The 16,369-nt window shown below is 32.5% G+C and overlaps 3 protein-coding genes across 3 annotated transcripts; 2 read left to right on the top strand and 1 right to left on the bottom strand.

Moving 5' to 3' along the window:
* Window positions 1-2,090: 2,090 nt before the first annotated feature.
* On the top strand, window positions 2,091-7,772 carry ing5a (inhibitor of growth family, member 5a). The gene is made up of 8 exons (XM_054602105.1): window positions 2,091-2,376; window positions 4,352-4,423; window positions 4,694-4,860; window positions 5,106-5,217; window positions 5,301-5,400; window positions 5,569-5,704; window positions 5,794-5,855; window positions 5,974-7,772. The coding sequence occupies exons 1-8, from the start codon at window positions 2,340-2,342 to the stop codon at window positions 6,011-6,013; spliced, it is 726 nt and encodes a 241-aa protein (XP_054458080.1). The 5' UTR covers window positions 2,091-2,339; the 3' UTR covers window positions 6,014-7,772.
* A 4-nt stretch (window positions 7,773-7,776) lies between these two features.
* cep19 (centrosomal protein 19) lies at window positions 7,777-10,826 on the bottom strand. Its single transcript, XM_054602106.1, has 2 exons — window positions 10,575-10,826; window positions 7,777-9,064 (listed from the first exon to the last, which is right to left on the bottom strand). Exons 1-2 carry the CDS (start codon window positions 10,750-10,752, stop codon window positions 8,718-8,720), a joined length of 525 nt encoding a protein of 174 aa, XP_054458081.1. The 5' UTR covers window positions 10,753-10,826; the 3' UTR covers window positions 7,777-8,717.
* Window positions 10,827-11,084: 258 nt separating this feature from the next.
* pigx (phosphatidylinositol glycan anchor biosynthesis, class X) lies at window positions 11,085-13,964 on the top strand. Its single transcript, XM_054602104.1, has 6 exons — window positions 11,085-11,210; window positions 11,907-12,000; window positions 12,081-12,216; window positions 12,338-12,548; window positions 13,149-13,249; window positions 13,359-13,964. Exons 1-6 carry the CDS (start codon window positions 11,147-11,149, stop codon window positions 13,494-13,496), a joined length of 744 nt encoding a protein of 247 aa, XP_054458079.1. The 5' UTR covers window positions 11,085-11,146; the 3' UTR covers window positions 13,497-13,964.
* Window positions 13,965-16,369: the final 2,405 nt, after the last annotated feature.

Below are 16,369 nucleotides of genomic sequence, written 5' to 3'. Positions count from 1 at the left end.
TTTTTTTCTACATTGTAGATTATTATTAAATAAGATAAATCTGTGCAATACTATAACTATAATTATTCTCTTTTCTGGTTATTGTGGATTTTTTATTTTTCTTACTTACTTATTTAAAATATTTGTTTGTTTTTTCTACTATGTCTCTTGTTTGCACTATATCTATGCTGCTGTAATCCTGTAAATTTCTCCGCTGCAGGACTAATAAAGGATTATCTTATTTTATCTTATCTTATTTTTTATTTTTCTTACTTAATTATTTAAAATACTTGTTTGTTTTTTCTACTATGTCTCTTGTTTGCACTATATCTATGCTGCTGTAATCCTGTAAATCTCCCTGCTTCAGGACTAATAAAGGATTATTATTATTATTATTATTATTATTATTATTATTATTATTAGCATATATTATTACTCTCTTGTACAGTACCAGTCAAAAGTTTGGACACACCTTCTCATTCAATGTTTTTTCTTTATTTTTATTTTTTTCTACATTGTAGATTAATATTAAAAAAGATAAATCTGTGCAATACTATAACTATAATTATTCTCTTTTCTGGTTATTGTGGATTTTTTATTTTTCTTACTTGCCTACTTATTTAAAATACTTGTTTGTTTTTTCTACTATGTCTCTTGTTTGCACTATATCTATGCTGCTGTAATCCTGTAAATCTCCCCGCTGCAGGACTAATAAAGGATTATTTTATCTTATCTTATTTTTTCATTTTTCTTACTTAATTATTTAAAATACTTGTTTGTTTTTCTACTATGTCTCTTGTTTGCACTATATCTATGCTGCTGTAATCCTGTAAATCTCCCTGCTCAGGACTAATAAAGGCATATATTATTATTATCAAAAGTTTATCATTCAATGTTTTTTCTTTATTTTTATAAATCTTACTATTATTTTACTTGCCTACTTATTTAAAATACTTGTTTGTTTTTTCTACTATGTACCTTGTTTGCACGATATCTATGCTGCTGCAATCCTGTAAATCTCCCCGCTGCGGGACTAATAAAGGATTATCTTATCTTATCTTATCTACTATGTCTCTTGTTTGCACTATATCTATGCATTACATTACATTACAGTCATTTAGCAGACGCTTTTATCCAAAGCGACTTACAGTCAGTAGTATATTACATATCATTCACCCATTCACACACTGATGACAGGCTACCATCAAGGTGCCACCATCAGACTCTAACTAACATTCATGCAACATCCAGTCCACACCGATGGCAAGCCTTCAGGAGCAACTTGGGGTTAAGTGTCTTGCCCAAGGACACATCGACTGCCGAAGACGGGTATCGAACCACTGATCCTCTGAATGGAGAACTACCTTGCTCTCCACTACGCCACAGCCGCTGCTGCAATCCTGTAAATCTCCCCGCTGCAGGACTAATAAAGGATTATCTTATTATTATTTATTATTATTATTATTATTATTATTATTATTATTATTATTATTAGCATATATTATTACTGTCTTGTACAGTACCAGTCAAAAGTTTGGACACACCTTCTCATTCAATGTTTTTTCTTTATTTTTACTTTTTTTTTCTACATTGTAGATTAATATTAAATAAGATAAATCTGTGCAATACTATAACTATAATTATTCTCTTTTCTGGTTATTGTGGATTTTTTATTTTTCTTACTTAATTATTTAAAATACTTGTTTGTTTTTTCTACTATGTATGCTTGTTTGCACTTGTTTGCACTATATCTCTGCTGCTGTAATCCTGTAAATTTCCCCGCTGCAGGACTAATAAAGGATTATCTTATCTTATCTTATCTTATCTTATTTTTTTTATTTTTCTTACTTAATTATTTAAAATACTTATTTGTATTTTCTTATTTATGTATATAAAATTTGGCAAGAATAATTAATAGATTTATGATATATGTCCTTTTTGTCATAGTTAAAGAAACCAAATATAAAATGTTCATAGTAAAGCATCTCAGCATCTCTTCACGATCTTCGAAAAAAAAGGGGGGGTGGGGCCGAGTTGTTTGTGAATGACGTCACCGGTCAGCTGATCAGCGCCAGCAAAGGGCGCGCTTGATCACCCACCACCGGCGGGCGGACACAAGGCGGGTTAGAACAGACACGATGTGTGTTTCCCGCAAAGAGAGTCGACTGTACACGAACTAACGCAGCTCTGGGACAATTACACCACCTCACATGTGTGAAAAATTGAAGTAGTGCCGGTTTTTTTGCTATAACCGCCCCCGAGGATCCCACCGACGGGCGACGCAGGACTCCGAAACAAGCGCGTCCACGCTTGATCTGAGGAGCTAGCGAGAATAACGCAGAAGCTAAGTAGCTAATGAGATGGCGACGGCGATATACCTGGAGCATTACCTTGACAGTGAGTAAACTCCGACACAATGTGTTTATATTCATGTTTTCAAACATATTTCACGTGTTTTGAGGTTTTAGTTTTACGGCATCTGAGCGCTTTCTTGCTTTACGGCAGGCCATACCCGCGCGTTAGCAGCTAGCATGTGCTAGCTCGTTAGCGCGCCTGCTAACCTGATTAGCGTGTTTAGTGTTGGAAACCGGGTTTATAAGGTTGTTAAGGATGATGTGGTCACACTCTGTGTTTTCTGCCTGTTTTTGGTCACTGTGTGTGTGTGTGTGTGTGCTTCATGCATTTGCAACCTGTTGATAACCGCGCTTCCGTTAGCGGGTACGCGCAGGGGGCGGGGCTTAGCGGAGTGCGTCACACGGAGCTGCGTTAACACTTCCGGGTTCTGATGGAAGATGTGATGAAACTAATAAAGATCATATAAGGCTATAATGAAAGTATCTCATAATTATGACTTTAATTATGATTAAGTATCTCATAATTATGATTTACTATCTCATAATTATGACTTTAATTATAACTAAGTATCTCATAATTATGACTTTAATTATGATTAAGTATCTCATAATTATGACTTTAATTATGATTAAGTATCTCATAATTATGACTTTAATTATAACTAAGTATCTCATAATTATTAATTAGTATCTCAGTATCTCATAATTATGACTTAGTATCTCATAATTATTACTTAGGATCTCATAATTATGTCTAAGTATCTCATAATTATGACTTAGTATCTCATAATTATTACTTAGTATCTCATAATTATTAATTAGTATCTCATAATTATGACTTAGTATCTCATAATTATGACTAAGCATCTCATAATTATGACTTAGTATCTCAGTATCTCATAATTATGACTTAGTATCTCATAATTATGACTTAGTATCTCATAATTATGACTTAGTATCTCAGTATCTCATAATTATGATTTACTATCTCATAATTATGTCTAAGTATCTCATAATTATATCTCATAATTATTTAAGTATCTCATAATTATGACTAAGTATCTCATAATTATATCTTAGTATCTCATAATTATAATATCTATAACTAAGTATCTCATAATTATCTCTTAATTATTAACTTAGTATCTCATAATTATGACTAAGTATCTCATAATTATTACTTAGTATCTGAAAATTATGACTTAGTATCTCATAATTATGACTTAGTATATCAGAATTATGACTAAGTATCTCATAATTATGATTTACTATCTCATAATTATGTCTAAGTATCTCATAATGATGACTAAGTATCTCATAATTATGACTTAGAATCTGAAAATTATGACTTAGTATCTCATAATTATGACTTAGAATCTGAAAATTATGACTTAGTATCTGAAAATTATGACTTAGTATCTCATAATTATGACTTAGTATCTCATAATTATGACTTAGCATCTCATAATTATGCATAACCAACTCATAACTGTGAATTATTGTCTCATAAATATTGCTTTATTGAGTATTTAGTAAGTCATTATTATGAGATAGTTAGTCATAACTATGAGATGCTATGTAAGATAAGATAAGATAATCCTTTATTAGTCCCGCAGTGGGGACATTTGCAAGAGCTGCTGTAAGAGGCAGCCACTCGCGCGGCGCCATGTCATTATTTTCATAGAGTTTCTCATTATAATGACTTTCCATCACAGTGGGGAAAATGGGCTTCCACAGTTGTTGTTTTTCTAAGCTTAATGTCTTTTATGTAAGTGGTCTAGTAATGTACATATCATTAGAACTGTATAATTCCCGTTCGATCGTTTCTTTTTATTTCACAGTGATTATCCATCAACTATAATTGATAATCGGGTTGTAGTTAAGACTCATTGACATTAGTTGAATTTTTACCTTGAGTGACATTACATTGATGGAGTGGGAAACTAAGTGTATCATTAGGGATGGAATGTCTCTCTCTCTCTTGGTATCTCTCATCCTGATGTCGATTTCTTCTCTAGGTATTGAAAACCTGCCATGTGAGCTGCAGAGGAACTTTACTTTGATGCGGGACCTGGACAATAGGACTGAAGGTGATCATTATTTACAGTAGAGCACCACCCAGCATTAACCTGAGCAAAAATCTAATGTACCTTTTTTCATGGCAGTTATATTGATTCAGCACAATATCACAGGTCTAACTAATAGCATTAACAATGGCTCAGCTTCTTTAACTGTTCCAATAAACCAGGCACATTTAGGTGAGCCAATATTAAACGTTTGAGAGGTAGACCCAGACTTACAAGTATTGTGCCAATCACTTCTGTTTTTTCCATCACTGTAATAATCATGTTGTTGTGCAGAAAAGAAAGGAGAGATTGACAAACTGGCTGAAGAGTACATCGCGAAGGTGAAGAACCTGGCCTCAGAGCAGAGAGTGGAGCATCTGCAGAAGATCCAAAATGCCTACAGCAAGTGCAAAGAGTTCAGCGATGACAAAGTCCAGCTCGCAATGCAGACATACGAAATGGTCAGTTTCCATTCACTGTTATATAGATGAATTTTAATAAAGATTTTATAATGTCCACATGTTGGAAATAAGCTTTAAAGGGATGGTTTGGATTAAAGTGTGGTACAACCACACTTCAAAACAATCCAAATGATCCCTTTAAGTCACACTTTATTGCACTTAATGGTTTTTGTAAAGTATATTCCAAGTTTGCAAATGAAAACATACACATGGTCATGTTCTGTGTGAAATCATTTTTCCTGCAGGTGGACAAACATATCCGCAGACTGGATGCAGATCTGGCGCGGTTTGAGAATGAACTGAAAGAGAAACTGGAAATGAGCGGCTACGAAAGTACAGAAGGAAGAGCCGTGAAAAGTAAGTTTGGTAACTGAGAGGCTTTCATCAAAAGACAAAACGGATTGATGCACATTTTACAATAATGCAAATCATTCCCACAGAGGGTGAAACCCGGGGGCTGAGAGAGAAGCGTGCATCCAGAGGAAGAGCAAGGAAATGTTCTGAAGAAGATTCTCCCAAAAAGAAAAAGATAAAAAACAGGTATGTTTGGGCTCGTGGCTCCATCAGGGATGTCATGGTACACATTTTATCAGACCTGAATATCCATTATTATTCTTACCAGTGTTGAGTCAGCTCACCAATGACTCATTCATTTATTTAATCATGTTTAATTCTAATAATGCTCTATGTGTTACGTTGGACTTCTAGCCCAGACTTGAGTGAGGCTCTCCTGCCGATGCAGCCGTCAGACGTTTTGGACATGCCGGTCGATCCCAACGAGCCTACGTACTGCCTCTGCCATCAGGTGTCATATGGAGAGATGATTGGATGCGATAACCCGGATGTAAGTGTTTCTTTCTCGCTGTCAGAAACAGTTTGGTTTCCTGTTTCGGTGAGAGATTCTTAATAATGACTTTGTTTTTCATCCCTCAGTGTCCGATTGAGTGGTTTCACTTTGCTTGTGTTGATCTCGCCTCTAAACCCAAAGGAAAATGGTAAGAACTGTGAATTAGTTTCAAAGGAGGTTAACCGTATAATCATTACTAATGCAGATACCTCATGTTGTCTTCTGTGCATTAACATATTTTCCCCCTCCCCTCTTAAATCTCTCAGGTTTTGTCCGAGGTGCACCCAAGACAAAAAGAAGAAATGAGATACCTGCTTTTTGGAAATAAGTTAAAGGTAACCTCTGTATTATCAACTTGGACCCTTTTTTCCCCACATTTTTGTGTCTTAAGTGACTAATGGAACAAAAAAATTCCTGAACACAATTCCTGTCTTCTTCACTGGCATTCCGAGATAATAAGTGACAACTTTTAGGTACATAGACCTTCATCAGGTTACTACGTTATTAAAGGTTAAAACAATTTTTGAAATAAGTCCAGAACTTAAGGAGAACGCTGCAGACAGCCACTTAAACATGCAACAGTATAATCATTGGGGCCACTCCTCACCGCCGGTGTATGTCCAGTAAAAGTGCTTGTTGTTGCCGCTGACAGGCTCAGATTGTTATTATAAGTGTCTGAGGACATTATGGAAGAAACCCTACAGAGAAACACGCCTTTACCTTTCTCTTGAGCTGGTCTGTTTGTTATTGTGTCTAATATAGCATCACTCAAGTAGAAGTCTGGTTCTGAAACGTGTTGGCCGAAGACAACGTTGGAAATGTGACTGAGTGTTAGACAGATGAGAGCCGGTGTTGTTAGAATTTGTTTGGTTGGAGGACAGACAGTTTATTTTTGTGTTATCTAACAGATTTGGAATTTCATGGCTGAATATTTAGCTGATTTCGACAATACCTAAACTTCTCAAGGGTATCGAGCGAGACTTCTCCTTGAGCGAGACTTGGTTAGACATTATAACAAACAAAAGGAAAAGAGAGAGGTTTTATTTCTGTGCTCAGACACTTATACCTTTAATAAAAATCTGAGCCTGTAAGTGGTAAAAACAAGCACTTTTAGTGGATTTGAATTGACTATAGATAACATTGTTGCATGATGAAAAATTGTTGTCCACGTAAGCCAGACACAAAAACATGGAAAAAAGAGTTTGGGTTGAAAAAAATACAGAAGTTACCCGTTAACTTATGATGTATGTATTGTTGTAGTTAATAGTGTAATGTGTATATATTTCAGATCCTATAACTCTCCATAGACTTGGTGGGTCATACTGCTTTTTTTAAAGGCCTCATCTGGATTGGGAGTATAGCTATATGCTTGTGGCACCGTTATCTCTCCTACCTATCAGAACGTCCTTCCTCTCAAACCATGTAGTGTAAATACTATCATCACTAACATACTCACAAATCTTGGATTGTGGCTCGAGCATACTTGAAATATATAAAATTTTATAAAGAACTATTTTTTAAAAGAATCAACAGCCTGCTGAGAATTTACGATTTTTAAAACACCTTACCAAAATGTTGGTGGTAAAAGGAATTATGTGTCAGATTTTCAGTTACCTACCTCTTTAGGGAATAAACCAGCTCTGTGTAAACGACTGCAATTGATACCAGTGTAAAAATTATATATATATGTGTTTTGATTATCTTAAACCACACAAGCAAAGCAATGTATGGTCATTCTTTATCGATTTTTTCAAAGAACCTATGACATTATTGAATGTATTGTGGTACTAAAGGTCAGTCAGTCAGTGTCTCTGAATGAGGTATTTAAGCACTTTGATTCAAATTATCCCCTGAAGAGGTTTAATACTGCAGGCTTGATTTTATGATATAGTGTATCTCCTTTAAAACTTTGCCATAGTGCATCACAAACCACATGGAAATGCAGTTTATAATACACACATCTATATATATATATAGATAGATATGTTTTGTATGATAAGAAACAATATTTTGTGGACACGGTTTCTTTTCCCAAAGAGAGAGATATATATATATGTATATATATATATATGTGTATGTATATATGTATGTATGTATGTATATATATATGTATATGTATATATATGTGTGTGTGTTGTATTGCTTACTTATTGATGTACACTCAAATTGTATTTAATAGGATTTTAGTACCTTCTTTCATATTCAACTGTGAATAACACGTTAGGTGTAAGCCACAAAATAAACGAGCCAAAGTCTTTGTATTTTGTAAAATTCAGTATTTTATAACAAATAAATATTCACTATTATTCATGCATTCTTTCATTCGTGCAGTTTCTGGTTTCTTTTTTTTTTTATGAGCGAAACGCCCTGGTGGTACCTGATGTTGGTACACACACTGTTATGTAGGAACCACATCAAGCAGGAACTGAATGCTGTAGTGTCTTTCTGTAGTTTGGTTTCTATTCTTCTGTTCAGCCTCTACAGCTGTTGTGGCTGTTTACAACAATCCACTTCTACTCATATCCAAAACTCTTGCCACTTTATCAGGTATGAATAACTAAGATGAATTAACTCTATAACATCCGTCAAGCAGCAAATTTAACCTTCATGAAGGTTTTAATGTTCACCGTTTATTGAAACTGTTTTATTTCAACTTTTTGGGATGCTTTAGTCTGCACATATGTTGAATTGTTTGGTGTTTCTAATATCTAATCTACCCGTATTGGTTGTAAATGTGGTGGGCAGAATATTGTTGCAATAAATAGCTGGCAAATTTTCAAAACATTGAGTCAAGTTTTAACAAAAAATGGAGAATAAATGTATCACACAGTTGTTGCATTAGATTAACACGAGTTATAGATACCTGCACCGAATAAACTGGCAGATTATTGAGTGTACTTTTCTGTGTAAGAATAGCCACCCAACATCAGATGTGTATGCTGTGTCAGATTTCCCTGTCATCTCCTGGAACTTAACAGTCTTAAAGCTCAGTGACTGTAGAACATAGTTTTTAAAATCCATCATCAGACTCTTCGTCCCAGCTGCACTTCTCCTGGGCGGTCTTGCCAAAATCCATTTCCAGGTCGTAGACGAAGTCGGGATCATCTTTCCGCCTCCGGTTCTTCTCGAACACCTCGTCCATTTGGCCCTTCTTGCGAGCCAGCTCGTCATCGTCCAGTTTGTTCAGGTCTTCGTCGGGGTCCAGGCGGAACGAGGCCAGGCTGTGCTCCAAGCTGAGGCCGTCCATGTGGTCCCGCAGGATGATGTGGAGCTTCTCCAGCTGGCTCTGGGTCACATCCTTCAGGTAGTCCCTGTGCCGAGGGTGGTTCTTCAGCCTTTCAGCTGCCATGCTGTAGTCTGGAGGTTAAGAAGAGAGGACATAAAGGATTCAACCGGGTCAGATTAGTCAACCCCTGTTCCTGTTGCTTTAAGTGTTCATTCTTTATCCCCAGGGCCACAGAACCTTATGTCTTCCTGTCCAGCTTGAGGAAATTGAATTAAACACATATTTGGGAATATGAATCGTATAATGATAATATAAACTTAAATATTGAAGGTTTTAATAGAGAGCCTCAGAATCAGATCAAAATGAAGGGCCCTCCTTAAAGCCAGTATCATTGCACTTCACAAAGTTATAGTTGTGCATATTATTCCCATTAAATTTAAGTTTATGTGCAATACTTCTGAACACAAAATGATGGTGAGATTCAAGAGTTCAAGGCTCATTTATTGTCGTTATACATGATGCACAACGAATTTCAGTTGTAACCCATTTGCATCATAAGGAAAGTAAACAGAAGCATCAAAAACAATTCTCTGTGCAGATAATATGACCAAGACCTTATTACAAATTCAACATGAGGAAAGCATCATGATGTAAACACAGAGTCAAGAGGGCGAGATAATGAACAGTAACTGTGCTGTAAACAAACCAAAAATCCAATGTGAATATTGTAATAATAAGAATTGTTATCTTTTAAAGACTTGTTGCAGGGAGATCCCTATGGTTTAAAAATAAATAAACAAAATTAAATAAGTTGTTTGTATGTATGTGTGTGTGTATATATATATATATATATATATATATATATATATACAGTACCAGTCAAAAGTTTGGACACACCTTCTCATTCAATGGTTTTATTTTTATTTTTTTTTAGATTACATTGTAGATTAATATTGAAGACATCCAAACTATGAAGGAACACATATGGAATTATGTGGTAAACAAACAAATGCTCAACAAACCAGAAAACTGTAAATCCTTCTGAGGCAAATTTGTGACATTGGACAATACAGATACAAATTAAACTAAATTAAGTTAATAATGTAATTGTGTTAGGTTTTTATCACATTTTAGGCGGCTTTACCTTTAAATTGTACAGAGAACTGGCTACATTAAAGCATCGCAAAATGGGAACAGTTATTGTTATAGCAGAAAACCAAATAGAATCAGAAAGTTAGAATCAGAAAGTTAGATTTAAAATAATAATAATATATATATATGTATGTGTATAGTATATAGTATATATTATATTCAATATATATATATATATATATATATATATATATATATATATATATATATTGTATATATATATATAGTACCAGTCAAAAGTTTGGACACACCTTCTCATTCATGGAATTTTTTTTTTATTTTTATTTTTTTCTACATTGTAGATTAATATTGAAGACATCCAAACTATGAAGGAACACATATGGAATTATGTGGTAAACAAACAAATGCTCAACAAACCAGAATATGTTTTATATTTTACATTCTTCAAAGTAGTTGAATGAGAAGGTGTGTCCAAACTTTTGACTGGTACTGTACATGAGTGTTTTACAAATAACTGTCTAGTCTCACCAGAGTATTTGGAGAAGTTCCTCACAGGTATTATTCTCTTTCTCACATGTTTAGATGCCTTGTCTTCATAGAGGAGAACTATGGAGGGAGGACTGAACTGCACTCCACATCGCTTTGCCTCGAAACTCATCTTTGAACTGGCATCCACTAGAACTTCAGCAGTAAAAGGATGAAACATTTAAAACATTATAATTCAGAGTTATATGTTTTATAAAAGCGTTTGAGCAGCGAGCTTCAGGGATTATGCCTTGTGTGAGCCTGGACTCAAATTTAGCTGCCTTGGCCGATGCCTGTCTAAAATTAGAGTCATTATTTTAAATGTATATTGTTTTAACTACAATTATATAAATAATGGATATCTATTTGTCTAACCACTAAATTGTAAACGTAATTATAGCTTTTAAGTCATCCAACAACGCCCTTTTATTTATATTTCTAGTCAGGCACTATCACGGCCTCCATAAAAGTACAACGGGGTCCTTCGACATTCACTTCCGTAAACAGCTTGAAACAGCATTGAGAAGCTGAATCAGTAAACAGTAACACGTTTGTTGGTTTTCACTGCTGTTTTGATGTATTTTGTACTTTTTTCTGTGTTGGCTTGTTTATTGACATGTCATTGTTTTATAGAAAAAGGTAAGATTATATTTTATATTGTTATACCTCAGTGATTAGTTGTGTGTCACCAAAATGTGCAACCAAATGTCAGTAAAGTTTAAGTTTCTGGCTTAATGAAGACAGGAAGGAGCATCTTCTTTCATATAGAAATAATTAATATTATGACATTTATGATTAAGATTAGAAAAAAGTGCAAAAAGCTCATTTGTTCCTCCTTTGGTCTGGCAGTAATGGTTGTACAGTTTGACATTTTGAATGAATTTCCCTGCCCAAACACCTAACTTCTCTATATTTGATTTTTAATGAACCTTTTGTGGCATCCTCATTTCTTTTAATCAGAATTAACATACAGTACCAGTCAAAAGTTTGGACACACCTTCTCATTCAACTACTTTGAAGAATCTAAAATATAAAACATATTCTGATTTCTTAAACATTTGTTTGTTTATCACATAATTCCATATGTGTTCCTTCATAGTTTGGATGTCTTAAATATTAATCTACAATGTAGATAAAAAATAAAAATAAAGAAAAACCATTGAATGAGAAGGTGTGTCCAAACTGTTGACTGGTACTATATATATATATATATATATATATATATATATATATATATATATATATATATATATATATATTACTTAAGTTGTAATTTGAAAAAGTCTGCTCTATCAAGTTTTTCTCTTGCCCAATACAACCTACATATGTTTGCAGATGTGAAGCAGAATGAGAGCCACTGTGGTCTTCTAAAGCAGTGGCTTGCATCCTCACTAGTTTCACTGGAGATCAACAAGAAGGGTTTTCACAGGTATTTTCCAACATTGAACTATAACCATCTTAAAGGCTCCTTGTGAGTGGAGTGAGTGATTGATTTCTGATGTGTTTCAGGGAGGTGGTAACCTCAGTTGAGCTCAGCCCAGATGTGCTCAGTGGGGTCAGAGTTTTGCTGGTTCATAGATGGCCCAGAGGGGTCTTTGTGGATCCGTACCAACTTGCATCCTTGAGTGAACACGGTGATTGGCAGGTGAGATTTACACTTGTCAGGCTCTCTAGAAACCTGAGCCCAAACAAAGCACAAACTACACACCACACTCATGTTCTCTATGATTTTTTAAAATATTAATGTATGTATTCCCCTCTGTTAGTTATTACTAGATTCAGCCATTGACCTAGAGGTGCCTGCTCACAAGACTGCGGGATTCGTCACATATGTATATCCCTACCTTGATGGACCAACTCCCAGACTTAAAGTAACAATTCCCATCCACGGTCGCTACCACGAGCCTAATTATGACGGTGAAATGTTTACATCTGTAGACATAGAACATCCAGAGCTGCTGCTGCGAACTGAAAAATGTAAGTGGATCATTTTTATTCTTTAGTCATGTATGTCTCTCTTCTTAGAAACTATATAACTTTTTTAATTTAATTTTTTTCGTATATATTTTTTTATTTTAGTTGAGTTAATATACCAAGAACTGATATGGCTAAAACAATAACTTGTCTATAAAAGGCCCTTTGTCAGAGATGCTTGATGAAAAATGAAGCTGAGGGAGAGGACTGCAAATAACAATTATTTTCATCACCTTTTATTCTACCAATTGTTTTATAGATGAATCAATTAGTCCATAAAATGTCAGAAAAAGGTGAAAAATGTCTACCCCAGTTTAACAAAGTCCAAAGTTGTAAAGACTGATAGCAGATCACTCCAAGGTGATGTCTTTAAATGTCTTGTTCTAACATTAAAGATATTCAGATATTCAGTTAAATATGATACAAAACAGAGGAAAGCGGGACATCACTATAGTTGAGAGGTTGGAAACAGCATTTTCTGCCATTTTTCCATGAAAATAACTTTAACGATTCATTCATTACCAAAATGGCTGGGGATCATTTTTGACTAATCGTTGCATCTTTAATTGTTTGTCTTAATCTAAACTTCTTTCTTCCTTCCAGGTTCGCAGCTCAGCGGCTTGGAGCCTCATACAGTCGTTGACGCTCCCTGTACTCACGACAATTCAAGCACATGTCAGTGGGTTAAACTCCAGCCTCAGCAGGTGGTTCTCTAAAAATCTTCTCTTACTTGGAAAAAGTCAACTTTTTATGATAACAAATGTCTATTGTTGCTTTTCTTTTATCACTCAAACATCATCTTGTATCCTGTAGGAGCGAGGCCCCGTTGGTGTTCAGTTTCCAGTTGGTGACGGGTCTTTGGTGACGCCCGTGTGCGGTGGAACCCTTCTGGTCACAATGCTCTGCTGTGTGGCTCTGTCCAAACACATGTGGAAACATCGCATCATTTAGACAGCGACAACATATCTCGTATCAAACAGAACACGATCCTGTAGTTATACAGTTCTGTCTGATACCAGGATCATCAACTATGATCCGAGTTTTCTACATAAAACATCAAAAGGCCATAAATAACACCACACAGATAAAGAAGGGTAGGTGTATATAAATAATTTTAAATGAGAAATATATAGAACAACTTGTCTTGGGTGGTGACATAAACAGATAATTTATTTGAAATCAGTCCAGGTTTCTAAATTAAGGAGGTTCTTGGTTTTACTCTGGGAAGTAATCCAGTTAATTAGAAGGTTCTCGGAATAAGCACCAGTTACTGTAAATAAAGGCTATGTTTTGATAAATCCTACTTGTTGTGCAATATTTCCTCCTGTTATTAACTTGGCTCAGATGTAGAAGCACAACCCAAATCAAATGGGAAGATCAGACTTCTTTATTTTAAATTAAGGCACAACGCGCTCAACTCATGTTCCCACATTGAAGACCGGGGACTGGATCCTTAATCTAGATGATAAAAAATATAAGACTTGGACGGCACTTTTTCATGTTGACAAGACGCCCTTCTTCAGCGTGCATTCATTCAAAATGAAAAGGGAAACCAACAAATTAATCAATTTGCTGTGGTGCGTTTGTGCATTACATTAAGGGAAAATTAAATTTAAAATAAAAGTACCAAAAAATATAAATAGTGTAGAGAAATGACATTAAAATACGAAAAAATACAATAAACAAATGTAAAATATTATGAATTTAAATGAAAGTTGTATAGTAGGACATTACAATAAAAATATGAAAAAATACAATAATATTTTGTAGAATATATACTTATTATAGGAAAAGGGAAACCAAAAAATTAATCAATTTGCTGTGGTGCGTTTGTGCATTACAATAAGGAAACATTAAACTCAAAATAAGTACAAAAAATTATAAATATAGTGGAGAATAAAATACATTAAAATACTATAATAATATGTTCAATATATCCGAATTAAAATGAAAAAAGAAACCAATTAAATTAATCAATTTGCTGTGGTGCGTTTTTGCATTATTAAGGGAAAATTTAATCTAAAATAAAAGTACAAAAAAATATAAATATAGTGTAAAAAAAAAAAGACATTCAAATACGAAAAGAATAGAATTAACACATGTAAAACATTATGAATTAAAATTAAAGCTGTATAGTAGGATATTATAATAAAAATATGAAAATATACAATAATAATATGTACAATATACACTAATTAAAAAGAAAAGGGAAACCAATTTTATTTTGCATTACAATAAGGGGAAATTAAATTCAAAATAAAAGTACAAAAAATATATAAATAGTGTAAAGAAAATGGTGCATTGTGCATTACAATAATGATAAATTAAATATTCAATAAAAGTACAAAACAATATAAATATAGTGTAAAATAAATAAATAAAAATATGAAAAAATTCAATAATATTTACAATATACACTAATTAAAATGAAAAGGGAAACCAAAATATTTGTGAAACCAAAATATTTGTGCATTACAATAAGGGGAAATCAAATTCAAAATAAAAGTACAAAAAAATATAAATATAGTGTAAGAAAATACATAAAAATATGAAAGAAATACTATAATAATATGTACAATATGCACTAATTAAAATGAAAAAAGAAACCCAAAAAAGTTATCAATTTGCTGTGGTGCATTGTGCATTACAATAAGGGAACATTTAATTCAAAATAAAAGTATAAGAAAATATAATGTAAAAAAAAATGCTAAATTAAATTAAATATACAATAAAAGTACAAAAAAATATATATATAGTGTTAAATAAATAAATAAAAATATGAAAGAAATATAAATATAGTGTAAAAATATTTACAATATATACTAATCAAAATGAAAGGGAAACCAATTTTTTTTGCATTACAATAATGATAAATTAAATATACAATAAAAGTACAAAAAAATATAAATAGTGTAAAGAAAATGGTGCATTGTGCATTACAATAAGGGAAAATTAATTTCAAAATAAAAGTATAAAAAAATATAATGTAAAAAAAAAAGCTAAATTAAATATACAATAAAAGTACAAAAATATATAAATATAGTGTAAAATAAATAAATCAAAATATGAAAAAAATACTTTAATAATATTTACAATATATATTAATAAAATGAAAAGGGAAAAAATGCATTACAAAAGTGGAAATTAAATTCAAAATAAAAATATATTGTGCTAAATTAAATTACAATAAAAGTACAAAAAAATATAAATATAGTGTAAAATAAATAAAATAAAAGTATAAAAAATATATAATTAAAAAAAAATGCTAAATTAAAATACAATAAAAGGGAAAATTACAAAATAAAATATAAAAAAATATAATGTGTATTAAATATACAATAAAATACAAATAAATATAAATATAGTGTATAAAACATACATACAAATATGAAAAAAATACTACAATAATATGTACAATATACACTAATTAAAATGAAAAGGGAAACCAAAATATTTGTGCATTACAATAAGGGGAAATCAAATTCAAAATAAAAGTATAAAAAAATATAAATATAGTGTAAATAAAATACATAAAAATATGAATAAAATACAATAATAATATGTACAATATACACTAATTAAAATGAATAAATAGTGTAAAGAAAATGGTGCATAGTGCATTACAATAAGGGAAATTTAATTTCAAAATAAAAGTATAAAAAAATATAATGTCAAAAAAAAAAAAAAGCTAAATTAAATATACAATAAAAGTACAAAAATATATAAATATAGTGTCAAATAAATAAATACAAATATGAAAAAAATACTGCAATAATATTTACAATATACACTAATTAAAATGAAAAAAGAAACCCAAAATTAAA

Source organism: Anoplopoma fimbria, chromosome 8 (genome assembly GCF_027596085.1).
Source record: "Anoplopoma fimbria isolate UVic2021 breed Golden Eagle Sablefish chromosome 8, Afim_UVic_2022, whole genome shotgun sequence".
NCBI lineage: Eukaryota > Metazoa > Chordata > Actinopteri > Perciformes > Anoplopomatidae > Anoplopoma > Anoplopoma fimbria.
The sequence above is the reverse complement of the archived record's forward strand: the minus strand, read 5'-3'. Positions and strand labels throughout refer to the sequence as shown.